The 19,057-nt window shown below is 42.6% G+C and overlaps 1 protein-coding gene across 1 annotated transcript in view; it reads left to right on the forward strand.

Annotated features, from left to right (window-relative positions):
- The window catches only part of rngtt (RNA guanylyltransferase and 5'-phosphatase), a 177,547-nt gene that overhangs the window by 15,810 nt on the left and 142,680 nt on the right, over positions 1–19,057 (forward strand). Inside the window, exons 10-11 of the mRNA XM_041860818.2 lie at positions 12,906–13,041; positions 16,104–16,175. Coding sequence (XP_041716752.1) covers positions 12,906–13,041; positions 16,104–16,175 — 208 coding nt within the window. The remainder of the gene's footprint in view (positions 1–12,905; positions 13,042–16,103; positions 16,176–19,057) is intronic.

Here is a 19,057-nt window from a genome sequence, read left to right on the forward strand (position 1 = left end):
GCTGCTCTTGTCACTGGAGGATGGTTGACATTTAAGGTCTCATGATGATGAAATGAAATCGTGCCTATTTTGTCAATCAGGGACATTTTGTTCCGACAGATCGTGTCCGGATATCTTCTTCTATTGTTTGTGGGAGATGAAAAATAGGGCACATTTGAAAGCCCACTAAGTGGTAATGGGCAATTTCACAACATTTTCAGGGCCATTCATGTAGCTAGAAGTTGTAAAACCTCCATTTGTAGCAAGGTCTTTTTTTTTTTTTTTTTTTTATGTGAGAGGAGGTTTTCAGAGAAGGGGAATATTTATTTCAGAGACATGCTGTGCTGCTTTTCCTGTGTGTTTGGTTTGGTGGTGTTTTTCTTTTACCTTTACACAGTTTAATATATAATAATAATATATGCTATTTAGCAGACACTTTTATCCAAAACGACTTACGGTAGTGCTTACATTTTCGCATTGGTGACCAACATCTACCAACTGAGCCACACAGGACCACCAGTTTGATGTGTTTGCCTGTTTAGCCTATAGCCAAAGTTCAAAATGTGAATTGTGTGTCTGTCAGATGCAATAAACAGGCAGGTGCTGAATAAAGAGCATTGATGATAACAATACACCCGGTCCTCCCTGAGCCTGGTTAAACGTCCTCTCTGAATGATGGTGATGTTTAGCTACATAAAGCCTGAAAAGCAGCACCTCTCTGATCGCCTCTCTCAGGATACTTCCCAAATGACATCCTATTCCCTATATAGTGCACTTCTTTTGACCAGAGCCCTATGAGCCCTGGGTCAATTGGTGTTAGAGGTGTTCGCTGAGCTGCATATGCTCCTGTCCTATGATGATGAGATTAGTTCTGCTTTTAATCTCCACCACCGTCGACTGTAATTAATCACAGGAACTGTGTCGTAATGATTAATAAGTGTTCACATTTACTGAAATATGAGCCCTCAATGCGAGAAGCAGTTAGAGCTGTGAAATTATTGTTGGTGATGCGATTTATTGGAATTTCAAGGATGCTAACGCATATTTCTTCGGGAAGGAGATTTACTGATTGATTGCCAAGGTGCAGTTTGATCGTAATTTATCTTCCCCAGGTCCCTCACGGATTATGCAAAGAATTCCTGACTCTTATCTCAGTCGTTAAATATCACGCATGCTGCCTGGCGGATCACATTTTAACAGCTAAATTGGAAAGGTGGTCCTGCAAGATTGGTCAGCAGGAGTGACAGACCGCTGAGGGGGGTCTGAGTAGTTTGGGACGTAGGGGTCTTGGTGGAGGGGGGGCTCTCCTGGCTGTCAGCAATGGTTTGATCCTTGTCCTGATCCACGGGTTGGAGAGGAGGAGGAGGAGGAGGAAAGAGGAAGAGTGACACTAATCAATGTGCTCCCTGGGCCTCTAGAAACTCCCTTATCTCAGACCAACAGTGGACAAGAGCTTAACTCCTCTTTTCTCCTTCCTCACCCCCTTGTGTAGCCTAGCAACAGTCATTTTCTCAAAATGAGTAATCAATAGGACTGATGGTGTTTAAGAAATAAATAAAAAATAAAGAACTGATGGTGTAAGAAGTGTTGGATTAGATTGTATCTCTAGGCTGGCTATTGAAGGAGACTTAAACACGGGTTGTTTTATCTAATATTGGCAGTTATGCTATGCCTCTCTGACTATCTTTTTATTGTGTTGATCTGTCAGATTTTCAATATTCAGATGTAGGATCTTAATTTGATCACTCTGTTGCAGATGAACTTTCCTGCAATGCAGGAAATTTAAAGCTAGAATCCTTAATAGAAACAATAACAAAGCGGCCACCCCACCTCAGTTTTGGTAAAAAGCTGAGGGATGGGCCTGGAGAAATGTAACCACTCTCAAATTCATAGACATAGCTATGGATGCAAGGACTGACCATCCATGATATATCAAAATAATAGTTTAAACTATGGTTTGAGGTTTTACAGTGTGTTTACATTTACATTGTTTACAAACAGAGTAAAACAAGCTTATATTTGGGGTTCTTATGGGGTACGACAGTTGAACTAAGTTCATGAGGCATTCATAAGTTATATTCAAATCTATTTGGTATTAGGCCTGTCCCCAACTAAAAAAAATCTTGGTCGACCAAGAGTCGTCTGTTCTTTCGACCAATCGATTCGTCGAAATTTTAAAATGTGTATTTTTCCATAAATAGACACAGCCCATGTGTTTTGAATCAAATCAACTACCGATATTCACTGAGCTTGTCTGATGCTTTAAGTGAACTGTTTGATTAAATAATTAAGACACACAAATTACTAGAGGGAGTCCGTCCGCAATTGATTAGATTGTGCCGGACCTGGCTCAGACTTGCTGTGTTAAAAAAACAAACAGCGAGTGACTGTGTGACTAGCACCCGTTCACTCTCTCCTCCCTGCTGCAGCGACCACCACAGAACATAAACAGTGTTGCTGAAGCTGCAACATACTTACAGACAATTCTGACTGAAAAGTTACGTTACCGAAATCCTTCATTTGTTTAGGAAAAACATTCCCTATTCCCTCAACCCTTGCTCTCTTTATGTGACACATGTATGCATCGCATGCACGTGACCAATAGGGCCTGACCTATAGCATATCATAATCACATCAAAAAATTGGTTATAACAAACTCTGAACACCGTAACTCATGTGACAGCAAAATGGATGCAGAGGACGTGACAAACTCGAAATGTTTACTGGTTGCACAGGAGGTAAAGGGGAAGTCTGATGTGTGGAATACATTTGACTAGTTAGAGAGCAAGAAAAAGAAGGTAAGGAGCAAGCGCTGCGAGCATATTATGGGTGCCAAACAGGTGCTGTTAGATTACAATTACATTTTTCTGACCATTTGGAACAATGTAAACAACACTAAATAAATTAAGCGTACCAGAGAATCTGTTGTAATGTTTTTTTGTGGGGGTGAAAGCCGTTTACAGAAAATACTAAAACAGTCGCATTAATTCGTGAATGCAATTTTCCGAATGGAACGGTTTAGGCCTATTTATTGTTTACGCAAATTATTAAATGGTTGCTTTATTTTATTGGAAAACTAAAATGCTTGATTGCATTTCAAATCATGAATGACTCGTATGCTGTGTGATGACATGAACAAATACATTATTGATGATACAGTAGCCTATATACTGTACAGTGTATTTGGAAAGTATTCCGACCCCTTGACTTTTTCGACATTTTGTTACGTTACAGCCTTATTCTAAAGTATTTAAATATTTTTTTTCTCTCAAGCTACACACAATGCCCCATAATGACAAAGCAAAAACACGTTTTTAGACATTTTTGCAAATGTATAAAAAAACAAACAACTTTGATTACATTTACATAAGTATTCAGACCCTTTACTCAGTACTTTGTTGAAGCACTTTTGGCAGCGATTACAGCCTTGAGTCTTCTTGGGTATGACGCTACAAGCTTGGCACACCTGTATTTGGGGAGTTTCTCCCTTTCTTCTCGGCAGATCCTCTCAACCTCTGTCAGGTTTGATGGGGAGCGTCACTACACAGCTATTTTCAGGTCTCTCCAGAGATGTTAGATCGGGTTCAATTACGGGCTTTGGCTGGGCCACTCAAAGACATTCAGAGACTTGTCCCGAAGCCACTCCTGCCTTGTCTTGGCTGTGTGCTTAGGGTCGTTGTCCTGTTGGAAGGTGAAATGTCTTAAAAAACAGTTTTTGCTTTGTCATTATGGGGTATTGTGTGTAGATTGATGAGGGGAAAAAACAATTTAATCCATGTAACGTAATAAAATGTGGAAAATGGGGGTCTGAATACTTTCCAAATGCACTGTATAACTTCAAATTAAACCAAATTGTTTGCGCCCATGACTATTGGTTTCAATAACATTTTCAGCCAACTTGCAAGAAAATACTTTTATTAATATATTTTTACTAATCAGCTTTCAGTGCTTCATTTGAGCCGGATCCTGCTGGAACAGGATTCGGCACTTCTCAGTTTTGGACCCCCCCTCCATAATGTGAATACATAGATTTTTAGCCCAGGCCTGATATTCTAAGAGTTGATTTGTGTTGGGCCGGCCCGCGCTTATGCTTTGCGCAACATTGAAATCTATGTTTAAGACCAACGCCTGGCTGTGGCAGTGTAAGAAGAGCGCCTGTATCTCTCACAGAACTAGAATGTGATTCACTCTCTATGATATCTCTCTCTTCTCTCATAGACATGAGTCTGCAACTCTCATCTCAAGTGTTGCACGTCATAATTCATTTAGTTATAGAATTATAGCCGCTCGACGGGTTCTGAAGGAGCTGCAGCACCCCTGATAATTTGAAATAAAATAGTTTTATAGAATTACTGCTGTCCAGAAATAAGTGAAATAATTCCGAATATGAGAAGGCCCATAATTTAGCCACAGAGCTTCTTTAAATATAGCCTAGCTGTGGATTGTGTGTAGCCCAAGGCATAGCCTACAGTCGGGAACGCGCTGCCAATCTGACAATGAACAGCGTGCAGGCGTAAAAGGCCTTTTGCAATATTTCAAATACAATCGCGGGACAACACAGGTTGTAAAGCAAATGGCTCCTGCTGAAAAGAGAAGACTCTAATCTGTCTGCTGTAGCCTACCAAAATATTTGATCGACATCCAAATATTGTTTGAGCGATTGAGCTGTGCATCATTGGGTGAGTCAGTGAAACTGGAATGCTTTTTTAGGACTAATTTCCTCATGTCTCCTCACACCTAGGCTTAGGCTATTGATGGATTCAAGACGAGGTTATTTTTATTGATCTCAGTTTGTAAAATGATGCAGAATTGCATGAAATGCATTTATAAAAGGCCACATTTTTCCAGGACCCTAGGCTACTAAACAATTTCTCTGAACCTTCGCCCCATGTAAATGTGATATTTTCATTTATTATGTTTAATACATTTGCAAAGATGAGGGGGAAAAAACAATTTAATCCATTTTAGAATGCTGTCACGTAATAAAATGTGGAAAAAGTCAAGGGGTCTGAATACTTTCCGAATGCACTGTAAATTGGGTTGTTAATGGCAGCTCTGCCTTGTCTGCCAGTGGACTCTGCTGCGTGCTAATGATGTGAAAAGCTGCTGGATCTGAGGGTGACTGGGTGGGTGAAGCTGCTGTCACTCAGGCCTCAGCCAAAACAATGGCCGCCTGCGCATCATTAGGACCAAAGCATTGGGGAAATAGACAAGGGGAAATAACTCCCTTACATAACCTCACTGGAGGACGGGGCGGCAGGTGGAGAGGGATTTCTGCCAATATGGATAATAGGGAATTTTGAAAATGTAGGGCCTACATTTTCGGGATCCATGATAGTTTGGCAACGGGTATACAGTGTCATTATGATGGCTTGAAAGAGGGAGAGCAAGAGGCTTATCCTTGACTGATGAGGAAGGGCCCCTCAGAGTGACAGCAGAGACATGGCTAACTGGCCAATTAGATGACAGGGGGACCACTTTGGCCCTGCAATAACTGTTTTTTTCTCAGTGGGTGAGATCTGCCCACTTTTCTTCCAAAGTATAGCTACACTCAATCTTTTGTTGTTTTTACAAGAACATCGGCCCAATTCAGAGAAAATATAGGGGTGGTGTCGTTTGAAATTTGAAATTCTACTTGTGCAGGAGAGGAGAAATTGTCTCGACTCCTCAAACTTCATGTTTGCTGAAGCCATTGTATGCAAGGCCAGGCATTGAAATCAAATGAGTCATTTTCAATTAATCTATTTCACATCACTGTCATTCTTTCAATCTCCTCCCATCTTCACTTTCCTGACAGTCCCTCTCTTTTCAATATCTCTCCATCCATCTAGCTTTCTCCTCCTCCATCCTCTCTTCTGATCAGTGGTAGGGGAGTGCAGCAGAGCTAGGCTGCAGCCCAAATGGCATCATTTTCCCCATGTAGTGCACTACTTTTAACTAAAAGTAGTGCACTACTTAGGAAATAGGGTGCCTTTTGGGATACATCACTAGAGACCTGGGTCATTCTCACCGCCCAGTATTGATCCACTCCAGTGGAGTAGAGGTGTGGAGGACTATTACAGCTCCACTTTCCAGGGTCCACCTGGAACCATTTGAATGTAATGATGAGAATGAGATTATACGTCTGGCCCTGGCCCCCACAGTGTTTTAAAAGCCCTCCATTTACCTAGAGACGGGTTGTTTGCATTTGTAAATTATGTGTGGATGAGAAGGGCTATAGCCTGCATCCCACCCAAGGCTGAGGGCCTTGTGGTAATCATGTGCACCAGGGCCTAAAATTAACTTTTTGGTCCACCAGCCACAGTGGCAGGTTAGTAGATTTAACAAAAAGTCGACCAGACACTCAGATTTTTTACCAGCCAAAACCACCCCAAAATAATGTATGACCATGCTTTGTAATGTTTCTAAAACAAGAAATGTATTATCTAATCAAACATTAGTAAGAAGTAATGTGGTTTATTGCTCAATTTCATTCCATTTTTTGTGACCTGAGTCAAAAGCTGCCCCTTTTAAAGGTGGGAGTTTACCGTGGTAACAGGGCCAAGTGTGTGTGATTTTGGATCTGACTACTTGCTAGTGAACGGTCGTCACTAGTTACCACAGCCACAAAGTCATAAACCCAGCCTATTTCTAAAATGTATCTTCTTAAAATTGGATTTTAAACCTAACCTTAACCACACTGCTAACCTTATGCCTACCCCTAACCTTAAGACTAAAAAGCACCTTTTTGAATTCATGATCTTTTACGATATAGCCAATTTAGACTTTTTGGCTGTGCTATCTAGTGGAAACCCAGTAGACGCCGTCTCTTCGCTAGCAGTTGACGCAACAGACTCAAACTAACATTGAAAAACAACCAAGCTTGTGAACAAAACAATGTAAATAGCCAAAAAACAAGAGGACAATGTCTCACTTTGTTGACTTTTGAATAAATTAGACAAACTTCTATGCCTGTGTGCACCGCTTCCAAAAATTAATCTATAAGCACTTATCTCACAGTGCGCACAGCTCTCAGCCAGGCAGTGCTGCTGTGTGAGGTGGGATATAGGATTCATATTTCTTTGTGCGATTAGCAGCTGTCGTGGAAATTCTACACAGGGACACTTGAAGTCAATCTTAAATGAATAATTGTTTATTATCAGCGCGCTGGAGAGGTTCCAACCAACTCAATGCACCAAGTACACATGTCGATCAGGAGCTCTACTCGGGGCAGTCACGTTAGTTCTCTTATTTACAGAAAAGTTATAGTTGCATGATTTAGCTTATTCATCATTCATAATTAATTAATCATTAACATTTGCTTCATTCATGTAACCAACCAATACTGGGTCATGCATGTGACAGACCAATACCTCACGAGGCTTCTTCTCTCTAAGCTGAGACCTGGACACAAATATCTGGGCGTACTGCCAAATTGCAGATACTGATAGTGAGGATTCGTTCAATCAGTCACTTGCATGAACACAGAAATTGGTTATTAGAAAAGCACAAACATAACATTTTCCATCACACAGCTATGAAACAAAATGGCAGAAACGTTGAAAACAGCTACTGCAGCATTTGTCTGCTATAAATCACAACTCGCACGTACTTGACTTTTTGACTATTTTTATTTGCAAATGTGAATAATAGTCGCACTGTAGAGTCCTGCAAATTGACCACACGCTTACGTGGCTGGTGAAATATACATTTTTACCCTCCGCATTTGGCAGGTGGCAGGCATACAGTTTATGCCCTGATGTCAGTGGCGATTTTAGCATGTACATCTTGGTGCGGCAAACTCAAAAATGTTTTACATGCATGCCAGCAAAGCCACAACACTAAACAATACACTAAACGTCTTTAAAGCGTCTATGTCTGACTGTTTGCGCGAGTGGATCTTATGGGACACCAGAGAGGCTGTTGTCCAGACTCCTGAGGCTTTGTCAGCAGAGCAGATTCAGGCAGTGATTCTTCCAGAACAGAGCCTATAGGAGCAGAGGACTGCAAGGCAGATGTGTCTCACCACTCCTCTGTCACAGGGATCAGGAACTCAACGAACATCCTCTCTATGGACTAGTACAGCTCCAGCAGACCTGCACTGTCACACTTTTTGTCTTATAATAATTATGTCCAAGAGTTTTTATGGCCCTACTTGCAGACCTGCACTGTGATTGTAGCTGGAAGATTAGATGCCTCCTACTATGACAGCACGCTGTTGGCCCTACTCGTAATCCTTTAACAGGTCAAGAGTGAAAGACCGAAACAAGGCTCTTTTAGGGGTCTTGATTTTCTATGAGAGTGCATGCTCGTCTCTCATTGGCTGAGAGGTTCTTTAACAGGAGTTCTCTCTCAGGGCCTGCCTCATATTGTCGGAGTCCCAAATGCACCCTTTTCTCTATCTAGTGCACTACTTTTGACCAGAGCCCAAGCCTCTAGTCAAAAGTAGTGCACTCTATAGAGAATGGGGTGCCATTTGGGACACAGCCATTGTACCGGGCCAAGTGTGTGTGATTTTGGATCTGACTACTTGCTAGTGAACGGTCGTCACTAGTTACCACAGCCACAAAGTCATAAACCCAGCCTATTTCTAAAATGTATCTTCTTAAAATTGGATTTTAAACCTAACCTTAACCACACTGCTAACCTTATGCCTACCCCTAACCTTAAGACTAAAAAGCACCTTTTTGAATTCATGATCTTTTACGATATAGCCAATTTAGACTTTTTGGCTGTGCTATCTAGTGGAAACCCAGTAGACGCCGTCTCTTCGCTAGCAGTTGACGCAACAGACTCAAACTAACATTGAAAAACAACCAAGCTTGTGAACAAAACAATGTAAATAGCCAAAAAACAAGAGGACAATGTCTCACTTTGTTGACTTTTGAATAAATTAGACAAACTTCTATGCCTGTGTGCACCGCTTCCAAAAATTAATCTATAAGCACTTATCTCACAGTGCGCACAGCTCCCCAGCCAGGCAGTGCTGCTGTGTGAGGTGGGATATAGGATTCATATTTCTTTGTGCGATTAGCAGCTGTCGTGGAAATTCTACACAGGGACACTTGAAGTCAATCTTAAATGAATAATTGTTTATTATCAGCGCGCTGGAGAGGTTCCAACCAACTCAATGCACCAAGTACACATGTCGATCAGGAGCTCTACTCGGGGCAGTCACGTTAGTTCTCTTATTTACAGAAAAGTTATAGTTGCATGATTTAGCTTATTCATCATTCATAATTAATTAATCATTAACATTTGCTTCATTCATGTAACCAACCAATACTGGGTCATGCATGTGACAGACCAATACCTCACGAGGCTTCTTCTCTCTAAGCTGAGACCTGGACACAAATATCTGGGCGTACTGCCAAATTGCAGATACTGATAGTGAGGATTCGTTCAATCAGTCACTTGCATGAACACAGAAATTGGTTATTAGAAAAGCACAAACATAACATTTTCCATCACACAGCTATGAAACAAAATGGCAGAAACGTTGAAAACAGCTACTGCAGCATTTGTCTGCTATAAATCACAACTCGCACGTACTTGACTTTTTGACTATTTTTATTTGCAAATGTGAATAATAGTCGCACTGTAGAGTCCTGCAAATTGACCACACGCTTACGTGGCTGGTGAAATATACATTTTTACCCTCCGCATTTGGCAGGTGGCAGGCATACAGTTTATGCCCTGATGTCAGTGGCGATTTTAGCATGTACATCTTGGTGCGGCAAACTCAAAAAATGTTTTACATGCATGCCAGCAAAGCCACAACACTAAACAATACACTAAACGTCTTTAAAGCGTCTATGTCTGACTGTTTGCGCGAGTGGATCTTATGGGACACCAGAGAGGCTGTTGTCCAGACTCCTGAGGCTTTGTCAGCAGAGCAGATTCAGGCAGTGATTCTTCCAGAACAGAGCCTATAGGAGCAGAGGACTGCAAGGCAGATGTGTCTCACCACTCCTCTGTCACAGGGATCAGGAACTCAACGAACATCCTCTCTATGGACTAGTACAGCTCCAGCAGACCTGCACTGTCACACTTTTTTGTCTTATAATAATTATGTCCAAGAGTTTTTATGGCCCTACTTGCAGACCTGCACTGTGATTGTAGCTGGAAGATTAGATGCCTCCTACTATGACAGCACGCTGTTGGCCCTACTCGTAATCCTTTAACAGGTCAAGAGTGAAAGACCGAAACAAGGCTCTTTTAGGGGTCTTGATTTTCTATGAGAGTGCATGCTCGTCTCTCATTGGCTGAGAGGTTCTTTAACAGGAGTTCTCTCTCAGGGCCTGCCTCATATTGTCGGAGTCCCAAATGCACCCTTTTCTCTATCTAGTGCACTACTTTTGACCAGAGCCCAAGCCTCTAGTCAAAAGTAGTGCACTCTATAGAGAATGGGGTGCCATTTGGGACACAGCCATTGTACCCCACTCTTCTCAGGGACCTGGATGCCTTCCAGAGCTCTCTGAACAAGCTGGGATAGATGGCAAATTAATTAGGTCTAATCCATATATGATTGCGTTTTTTTCCCACCTGCAGTTCTTCTTACTGTTGCTCAAGCTGTGGAAAATGCAGAAAAGTTTGCAGTGGGGAACTATACAGTGATCTGCTGTCTATCTCTGTCACCACCACCAGTGTCCTCTCCCCTGGAGAGCTGTACGTCTCAGTCACTGCATTTTAAAATGGGTTCACATCGCCATCCAATAGGTCGGGCCCGCCTTTGTGTTAATTTAGTAGTTTGCAGAATAAGCCGGGTGCCATTAGCACTGCATGATTGCACTAATGTGATAAAGTGTTGTAATGGGGGGCGAGCTCATCCGCTCACTGTTTTAGGATGCGTTGATTAGGATACTTAACCTTTAGGAGTAAAACAGGAAATGAAGTGGAGTTGCTCATTTAAAACATCTTGCTTCACAATACTTGGCATTTGCAGATGGAGAGAGAGTGGCGGTCGGCCTCCTGGAAGCATGTAATTGGATTCATCAACTCTGCCATGTAATCATTGCCGAGCAGGTTTTTTGTGTGTTGATTGTAAGAGGAAATGTGTGTGATTGAGTGTGTGTTTGTTTGATCACATCCCCTCAGCTCTCCTGTGGAACCTACATACCCCTGGAATCAGATCAGTCATTCTGATGTTCTGTTTTTAAAAGTAAGAGTTTGACTGAGAGTATATGCTGATGTTCGCAGGTATGTCATTCAAGGAAAGCTCTGTATCCTCCACTTCATCCCTGGTTGGGGTGATGGAGGGATCAGGCAGTAATCAGACGGAGGAGGTGTGACAGGCTGCTAGCTACATAACAGTTGGGGTCTCTCTCTTCACCACCACGCTCCACAAATCTCTCTCCACTCCTCTACCATCACCCATGTAAATATGTAGACTAGAGCAGAGAGCCTGGGTCATATCATATTTGCTCAGCAGCTTCTTAAAAAAAACCAGTTAGACTTGCGCAATATCCTGTGTTTCACGTCTCTCTATTTCTTGAGGATATTCTAATTAAACAATGTTCAAAGCAGTATGATTATATCTGGTGTGGCACTGGGGTGATTTGAATGAGGACAGCTGTGTGTGTGTGTGTCCTATTGTGGCATTGAAAAAGTACTGTTCAAGAATTTGCCAAGGAATACAGCAAGGCAAAACAGAGAGAGAGATAAGGTCACCACTCCTCCTGAATGGCTGGATCAGGGGTGTATGGCCTTGCCTCTAGTCCTTTACTGTAGATGCAGTCAAAGAGCTTTCTCAAAGTTTCTCAGAATAAAACGTTAATATGCATCCACAGTATCACGATAAAATGGTATTCTGTGGTCTTCCTGAGGCCAAGGAATGTGCAGTGTATTTCTTAATGCAAACTAAGTCTTGTATCTCACCTGCAAATGCCAGAGGAACTCATTCAGGATTAGTGCTAAAACTTCCTCAATCAGTGAAACAACTCGCCTCGCCACTGCTGGTGAAAGTAGCAGCACATTGTGCTATTTGAAGATAGAGCCACCTCTAACTGGAGGCTGGCATATTTTCATTGAAGCAGAGCTGCTTTAGGACATAACATCACAGTATATCAGAGCCTGTGACTTTTTTGTCATTCAGTTTTGCCAATAGAGGAGAGAATTGGTTTGAAAGTGTAAGTAGGGGTTGAGGTGAGTTCCGCGTTTTGAAGTTTGGAGTTTGATTCTGTGTTGTTCCCCAGATACTCTATTAAAGGTGCAATGTGCAGAAATCGCTCCGTAATTTCCTGGTTGCAAAAATTCTAATAGTTTGCTTAATTTCAGTTTATGTTACAAAACAAGCAGGCATTGTGTAGAGAGTCATTGTACCATCTAAACTGCTGTGAAATATATTTTCCATAACCATAAATATAGTATTTTCAGCTGTTTGAAGCTGGTGTACAAAACCTAAAGTAAAAGACGCAAAAAATTAAACATAAGAACTGGAAGCATGGAAATACGCACATAGAACAGATCTATCGCTTCTTAGACTTGCTTTCAATGAGAATGACATTTTATATGTGAATTTGGTGGGGTTGCGCAAAAAGTTGCATATTGCAGCTTTTAATTTTTAACCAATAGCTACCTGGACTGTCTGCATTGACCCTTTTTGCGCTAACTTTTTTGACTCATCACGTACTCTGTATGTGAATTTGATCGGGTTTGCCAAAAAGTTGCATATTGCAGCTTTAACCCAACAAAGTTTTGATTTGAACTGTAAGAAATGCAGTTGAATCTGCCGCTCTGTGAGTAATCCTAATGCAGTTGTTTGTGTCTGATATTAAATGGCTTTCTGGCTTTAGAAACTTTGCCATCTATCTACAGCATTCAATATGTATACTGCCTCTGCTTTGTTCGTTGAATGTTTGCTACTTACTAGTAAATGGTTGTTAACTTAAAGAGGTTAAGTAAACTTGAACTTGTTAAAGATGGTTTCTTTGCTCTATTTTCCACAGGTATATGATGCTGATAAATGGGAAGAATGAGGTGCACATGATTGACAGAGACAACTCGGTGTTCCACATAGCCAACCTAGAATTCCCCTTTCGGAAAGACCTCCGCGTTCACTTAGCCAACACACTACTTGACGGGGTAAGTAATTCACTCTCTCCGTGTCTCTCTCTCTACGTCTCTCTCTCTCTCTTTCTCCGTGTCTCTCTCTCTCTCTGTGTCTCTCTCTCTCTCTGTGTCTCTCTCTCTCTCTGTGTCTCTCTCTCTCTCCGTGTCTCTCTCTCTCTGTCTCTCTCTCTCTGTCTCTCTGTCTCTCGCTCTCTCGCTCTCGCTCTCTAATTAGCCAACACACTACTTGACGGGGTAAGTCCTTCACACACTCTCTCTCTCTCTCTCTCTCTCTCTCTCTCTCTCTCTCTCTCTCTCTCTCTCTCTCTCTCTCTCTCTCTCTCTCTCTCTCTCTCTGTGTCTCTCTTACAGGTAATGTCTCAGAATGGTGATTCGTACTGTACTATGTGACGCTTAGCCTACGATATAATACCCATTGAGATATTAGTCATATATTCATACAAACTCTCTCTACTCTCTCTTTCGCTTTGTTTCTCTATCTCTTTCTCTCTGTTTCTTGCGCTCGCTCTCGCTCTCTTTCTTTCTCTTTCTCTTTGTTGCTCTCTCTCCCTCTCGCTCTCTCTCGTTTTTGAAAAGCCTCCTTTTTATGTCAACACTGTGACTTCTCTGGGCTCATTGAAAGACCTACAACATTCCTGTCTTTATTCTTTCCGCCCTTTATGTCCCCTGCCTGTCCCCGTAGCCCTACCCACATCGCCCTGCTGCTCCACCCACACATGACTGACAGCATAAAGTAGCTGTTGTCAGCCTCCATCCACACCAGGAGAGCCCTGTGCTTCCTCTCAACACCTAGGCCTAGAGGAGAACAGTGAGAGCAGTGATCCTTTCACCCAGTCCTCCACCACAGCCTGTTTTACAAGACAGGAGAGGAAACACTGTTCATAAATCATACCAGAAAAACCATAGATTCATCTGCCTTTATCCTGCCCTGTATTGTAATGTACTGGATAGATACCTTCCTCCCAGGAGGCTGTTTGTTATTGGCTGTCATGTCTTCACCCTGTAATAACAGGCCAATCCAGGCTACTGGAGTTTTTGTACTAGAGAAGGTGTGCATCCCAAATGGCACCCTATTCCCAATATAATGATATTCCCTATGGGACCTGGTCAAAAGTAGTGCACTATATAGGGAATAGGGTGCCCTTTGGGACTCAGCCTAGGTCACCTCACCCAGGTGCCAGCGCTCCCCAAGCAGCAGGTGCACAAGACACCAGTCATTATCACCCTCCCTAATCGGAACCGGGGAGAGAAGAGGCTGGCTGCCATAATGCGTAATGCCGGTGTACACAGCCTGGTCTTTTGTACAGGAGCCCAATTATGTGGGAGGCTTGTTAGAGAGGTGAGTTTGCTTAGCCATCATCACTTTTCTCTAAGACAGACGTGCCTTTTATGCTCTGAGCAATATTATTCCAAGGAGATGCATCTTTATCTTTCCTCTCGGTAATTCAGTGACTGATTGAGATGGTGGGTTGTCTCTTTGTTCGGGCCTTTTGTGCAAGGAACACATTAGCAGGCTTTTGAAGCAGCTCTACACTGCAGATGTGACAGTCCGTCTAGCCTGTCGTCAAGGCTTCTTGGTATCCTTTTTGTTGTTGTGTTGTTTTTGATGACGACTGCTAACTGAGTCCCTGTCCAGATAGAACCTGTGGCTATGCTCAAGAGTTTCATCCATAGATTCTTCATAGAATCTTACTACTTACACAGAATCTGCCTCTGCCACAAGGCTTTTACATAAAAAAAAAAAAAATGTTGTCATTTTTAGCCGACGCTCTTATCCAGAGCGACTTACAGGAGCAATTAGGGTTAAGTGACTTGCTCAAGGGCACATCGACAGATTTTTCACCTAGTCAGCTCGGGGATTAAAACCAGCGACCTTTCGGTTACTGGCACAACGCTCTTAACCACTAAGCTACCTGCCGCTTCTCTTGTGTGTTTGGAATTCATGTCAGTGTTTTCAGTGAACTACCCAGAGACCTAAAATGTCTTTCATGTTTGCAGATATATTGCCTGTGGAACTGTTGCTGCATACATTCAATCTTCAGCTCTTCTGTGGCAGTGGCTCTGCTGCTAGTGACTAGCTTATTGATATATCCCCACACACATAATACATAACTGTTACTGCCTCTGTGCTGCACTGCTGCATGTACAGAGGTCAACTCACAGATATACAACTATATTCATCCCCCAGAGCAATTCACTCAGTGTTGTCTTGTATTTGTCTGCATTTGTACACTCACATTGGAGTAAATATTTTATGAGTAAAATCCCTTCAAAGGACATAAGCTGGAGTGAATTCGTGCCATAATAGCTCTAAAGGAGTAGTTCCCTTGATGTTCCTACAGGTAATGTCAGAATGGTGATGTGTACTGTACTGTATGACGCTTAGCCTACGATATGATACCCATTGGGATATTATTCATATATTCATACAAACTCTCTCCTCTGCTCTCGCTCTCTCTCTCTTTTTCTCTCTCTCTGTTTCTCTCTCTCTCTCTCTCTCTCTCTCTCTCTCTCTCTCTCTCTCTCTCTCTCTCTCTCTCTCTCTCTCTCTCTTTCTGTGTTTCTCTCTTTCTCTCTGTTTCTCTCTCTCTCGTTCTCTCCATCTCTTTCTTGTTCTCTCTTTCTCTTTGTTTCTCTTTCTCTCCCTCTCCACCTAGTTGCATAATGTGGCTGTGAAACCCAGTCATGTCAGTTGGGCTTCTCACCAGCTCTGAAGTACCTGATTCTCAACTCCACAATGTTGAATAATGAATGTGTAAATCTATTTCTGCTAACGTTTGCCGTTTCTCTCCCTGGTACTCCTCTCTGGTGTGTGCCGCAGTCTGCCGTACATACCCCTCAGGAGACACAGCCAGCCCCTTTGAGAGCGCTATGTTTAACCCCCCCAGGTTGCTCAGCTCCTCTCGCTGTCTGATTGGACCCCAAATGTAGAATTATTTATCTTAGAAGAATGTGTTGCCCCCCTCCCTCCCCCCTTCTCTCTCTCGCTCCGTCTCTGGGTCTCTCTCTGTCTCTGCGTCTCTCTCTCTCGGTTTCCGTCTGTCCTCATCACCCCCCGTCTCTTGTTTCCACAGGAGATGATTATCGACAAGGTGAACGGCCAGCCCGTCCCGCGCTACCTGATCTATGACATCATCAAATTCAACGTGAGTAGTGCCCTGCCCACCATGCCCGTTCAGCCGAGAACATGTTGCCCCTGTAATTCCCCTACACCCCTGATGAGGTGCCAGACATACCAGGTAGTAGTCACTACGCCATAACCACCAGGCACATTAGCAGCCACTCTATCCCCTGTGTTGACCTCGCTCTGGTCCCCTCTCTAGTCCACATTGTCACTGCCGAGTGAGTGAGTGAGTGAGTGAGTGAGTGAGTGAGTGAGTGAGTGAGTGACAGACAGAGAGACTAGTCTGTCAGACTGATTAATTATTCAGGAGAGGATCTCAGACCGCCTGCCTCTCAGCTCGCTGGCTGCCTGGCTCAGTAAAGCCTGATCATAGGTCTCAGACAGTGTCCTGGATCTTTATCTATCACAAGTGCTACGGTCTGAGGACTGAGCAGCCATTCTGAAATTGCTAAACATGTTTGCAAAACCATTTTCAATATATCTCTATCACAGCAGTTTCAGAGTAGCCTCCCTTGACCACAAGCCTGTTTAACATTTTGGCAGGCCTATGCCTTTGTGAATGCTTAACTGCATCCGCAATCTACATGTTTGTTTTTCTATCTCACAAGTTCCATTGTATGCACCTCCTACTGAAGACACTCAGCTAAGGATCATTGAGCTTGATGATTCTCTTCTAAACTGAAGCTAATTATCAATTTACCGCTAATTATTTGCGTGGGCGATAATTGCCACAGATCAATTTGCTGACAATATTTGGTATAGAAGTGTAAGACTGCATCCCAAATGGCATCCTGTTCCCTACAACGTGCACTACTTTTGACCAGTGCCGTATGGGCCTAGTAGCACAATATATAGGGAATAGGGTAACATTTGGGAAGCACCTTGATTATGTATTCACTGGCTTCTTTCACAAAACTCATTTTCACTGAGCTGTGAGATTGCTGCTCTTTTTTTCTCAGGGAAATGTCCTATATGCTATTTTTAAGAGCCTGAGTAAAACAAGGTGGTGCCAGATAGTGTTTCTACCACAGAAGGTTGGTGGCACCTTAATTGGGGAGGACGGGCTTGTGGTAATGGCTGGAGCGGAATTGTTGGAATGGTATCAAATACATCAATCACATGGTTTCCAAGTGTTTGATGCCATTCCATTAGCTCCGTTCCAGCCATTATTATGAGCCGTCGTCCCCTCAGCAGCCTCCACTGGTCACTACTTATGTCTAATGAACTCATAGCTGATGCTTAGGGCTGGGCGATATGGCCAATATACAGTTGAAGTCGGAAGTTTACATACACTGAGGTTGGAGTCATTAAAACTCGTTTTTCAACCACTCCACAAATGTCTTGTTAACAAACTATAGTTTTGGCAAGTCGGTTAGGACATCTACTTTGTGCATGACACAAGTAATTCTTCCAACAATTGTTTACAGACAGATTGTTTCACTTATAATTCACTGTATGACAATTCCAGTGGGTCAGAAGTTGACTGTGCCTTTAAACAGCTTGGAAAATTCCAGAAATTATGTCATGGCTTTAGAAGCTTCTGATAGGCTAATTGACATCATTTGAGTCAATTGGAGATGTACCTGTGGATGTATTTCAAGGCCTACCTTCAAACTCAGTGCCTCTTTTCGCTTGACATCATGGGAAAATCAAAAGAAATCAGCCAAGTCTGGTTCATCCTTGGGAGCAATTTCCAAACGCGTGAAGGAACCACGTTCATCTGTACAAACAATAGTACGCAAGTATAAACACCATGGGACCACGCAGCAGTCATACCGCTCAGGAAGGAGATGCGTTCTGTCTCCTAGAGATGATCGTACTTTGGGGCGAAAAGTGCAAATCAATCCCAGAACAACAGCAATGGACCTTGTGAAGATGCTGGAGGAAACAGGTACAAAAGTATCTATATCCACAGTAAAACGAGTCCTATATCGACATAACCTGAAAGGCCGCTCAGCAAGGAAGAAGCCACTGCTCCAAAACCACCATAAAAAAGCCAGACTACGGTTTGCAATTGCACATGGGGACAAAGATCATACTTTTTGGAGAAATGTCCTCTGGTCTGATGAAACAAAAATAGAACTGTTTGGCCATAATGACCATCGTTAAGTTTGGAGGAAAAAGGGGAACGCTTGCAAGCCGAAGAACACCATCCCAACCGTGAAGCACGGGGGTGGCAGCATCATGCTGTGGGGGTGCTTCGCTACAGGAGGGACTGGTGCACTTCACAAAATAGATGGCATCATGAGGAATGAAAATTATGTGGATATATTGAAGCAACATCTCAAGACATCAGTCAGGAAGTTAAATCTTGGTCGCTAATGGGTCATCTAAATGGACAATGACTCCAAGCATACTTCCAAAGTTGTGGCAAAATGGCTTAAGGACAACAAAGTCAAGGTATTGGAGTGGCCGTCACAAAGCCCTGACCTCAATCCTATAGAAAATGTGTGGGCAGAACTGAAAAGTCGTGTGCGAGCAAGGAGGCCTACAAACCTGACTCAGTTACACCAGCTCTGTCAGGAGGAATGGGCCAAAATTCACCCAACTTATTGTGGGAAGCTTGTGGAAGGCTACCCGAAACGTTTCACCCAAGTTAAACAATTTAAAGGCAATGCTACCAAATACTAATTGAGTGTATGTAAACTTCTGACCCACTGGGAATGTGATGAAAGAAATAAAAGCTGAAATAAAAATAGTAGTAGAGAAATAAAGTGGTGATCCTAACTAATTTCTACTAGGATTAAATGTCAGGAATTGTGAAAACTGAGTTTAAATGTATTTGGCTAAGGTGTATGTAAACTTCCGACTTCAACTGTATATCACAATATTCTTCAAATTTCTGACGGTATGACAGTATTTGACGGTATTTTATGTTTTTGAATAATACAAGTTCTAAATTTG

Source organism: Coregonus clupeaformis, chromosome 33, assembly GCF_020615455.1.
Source record: "Coregonus clupeaformis isolate EN_2021a chromosome 33, ASM2061545v1, whole genome shotgun sequence".
Lineage (NCBI taxonomy): Eukaryota > Metazoa > Chordata > Actinopteri > Salmoniformes > Salmonidae > Coregonus > Coregonus clupeaformis.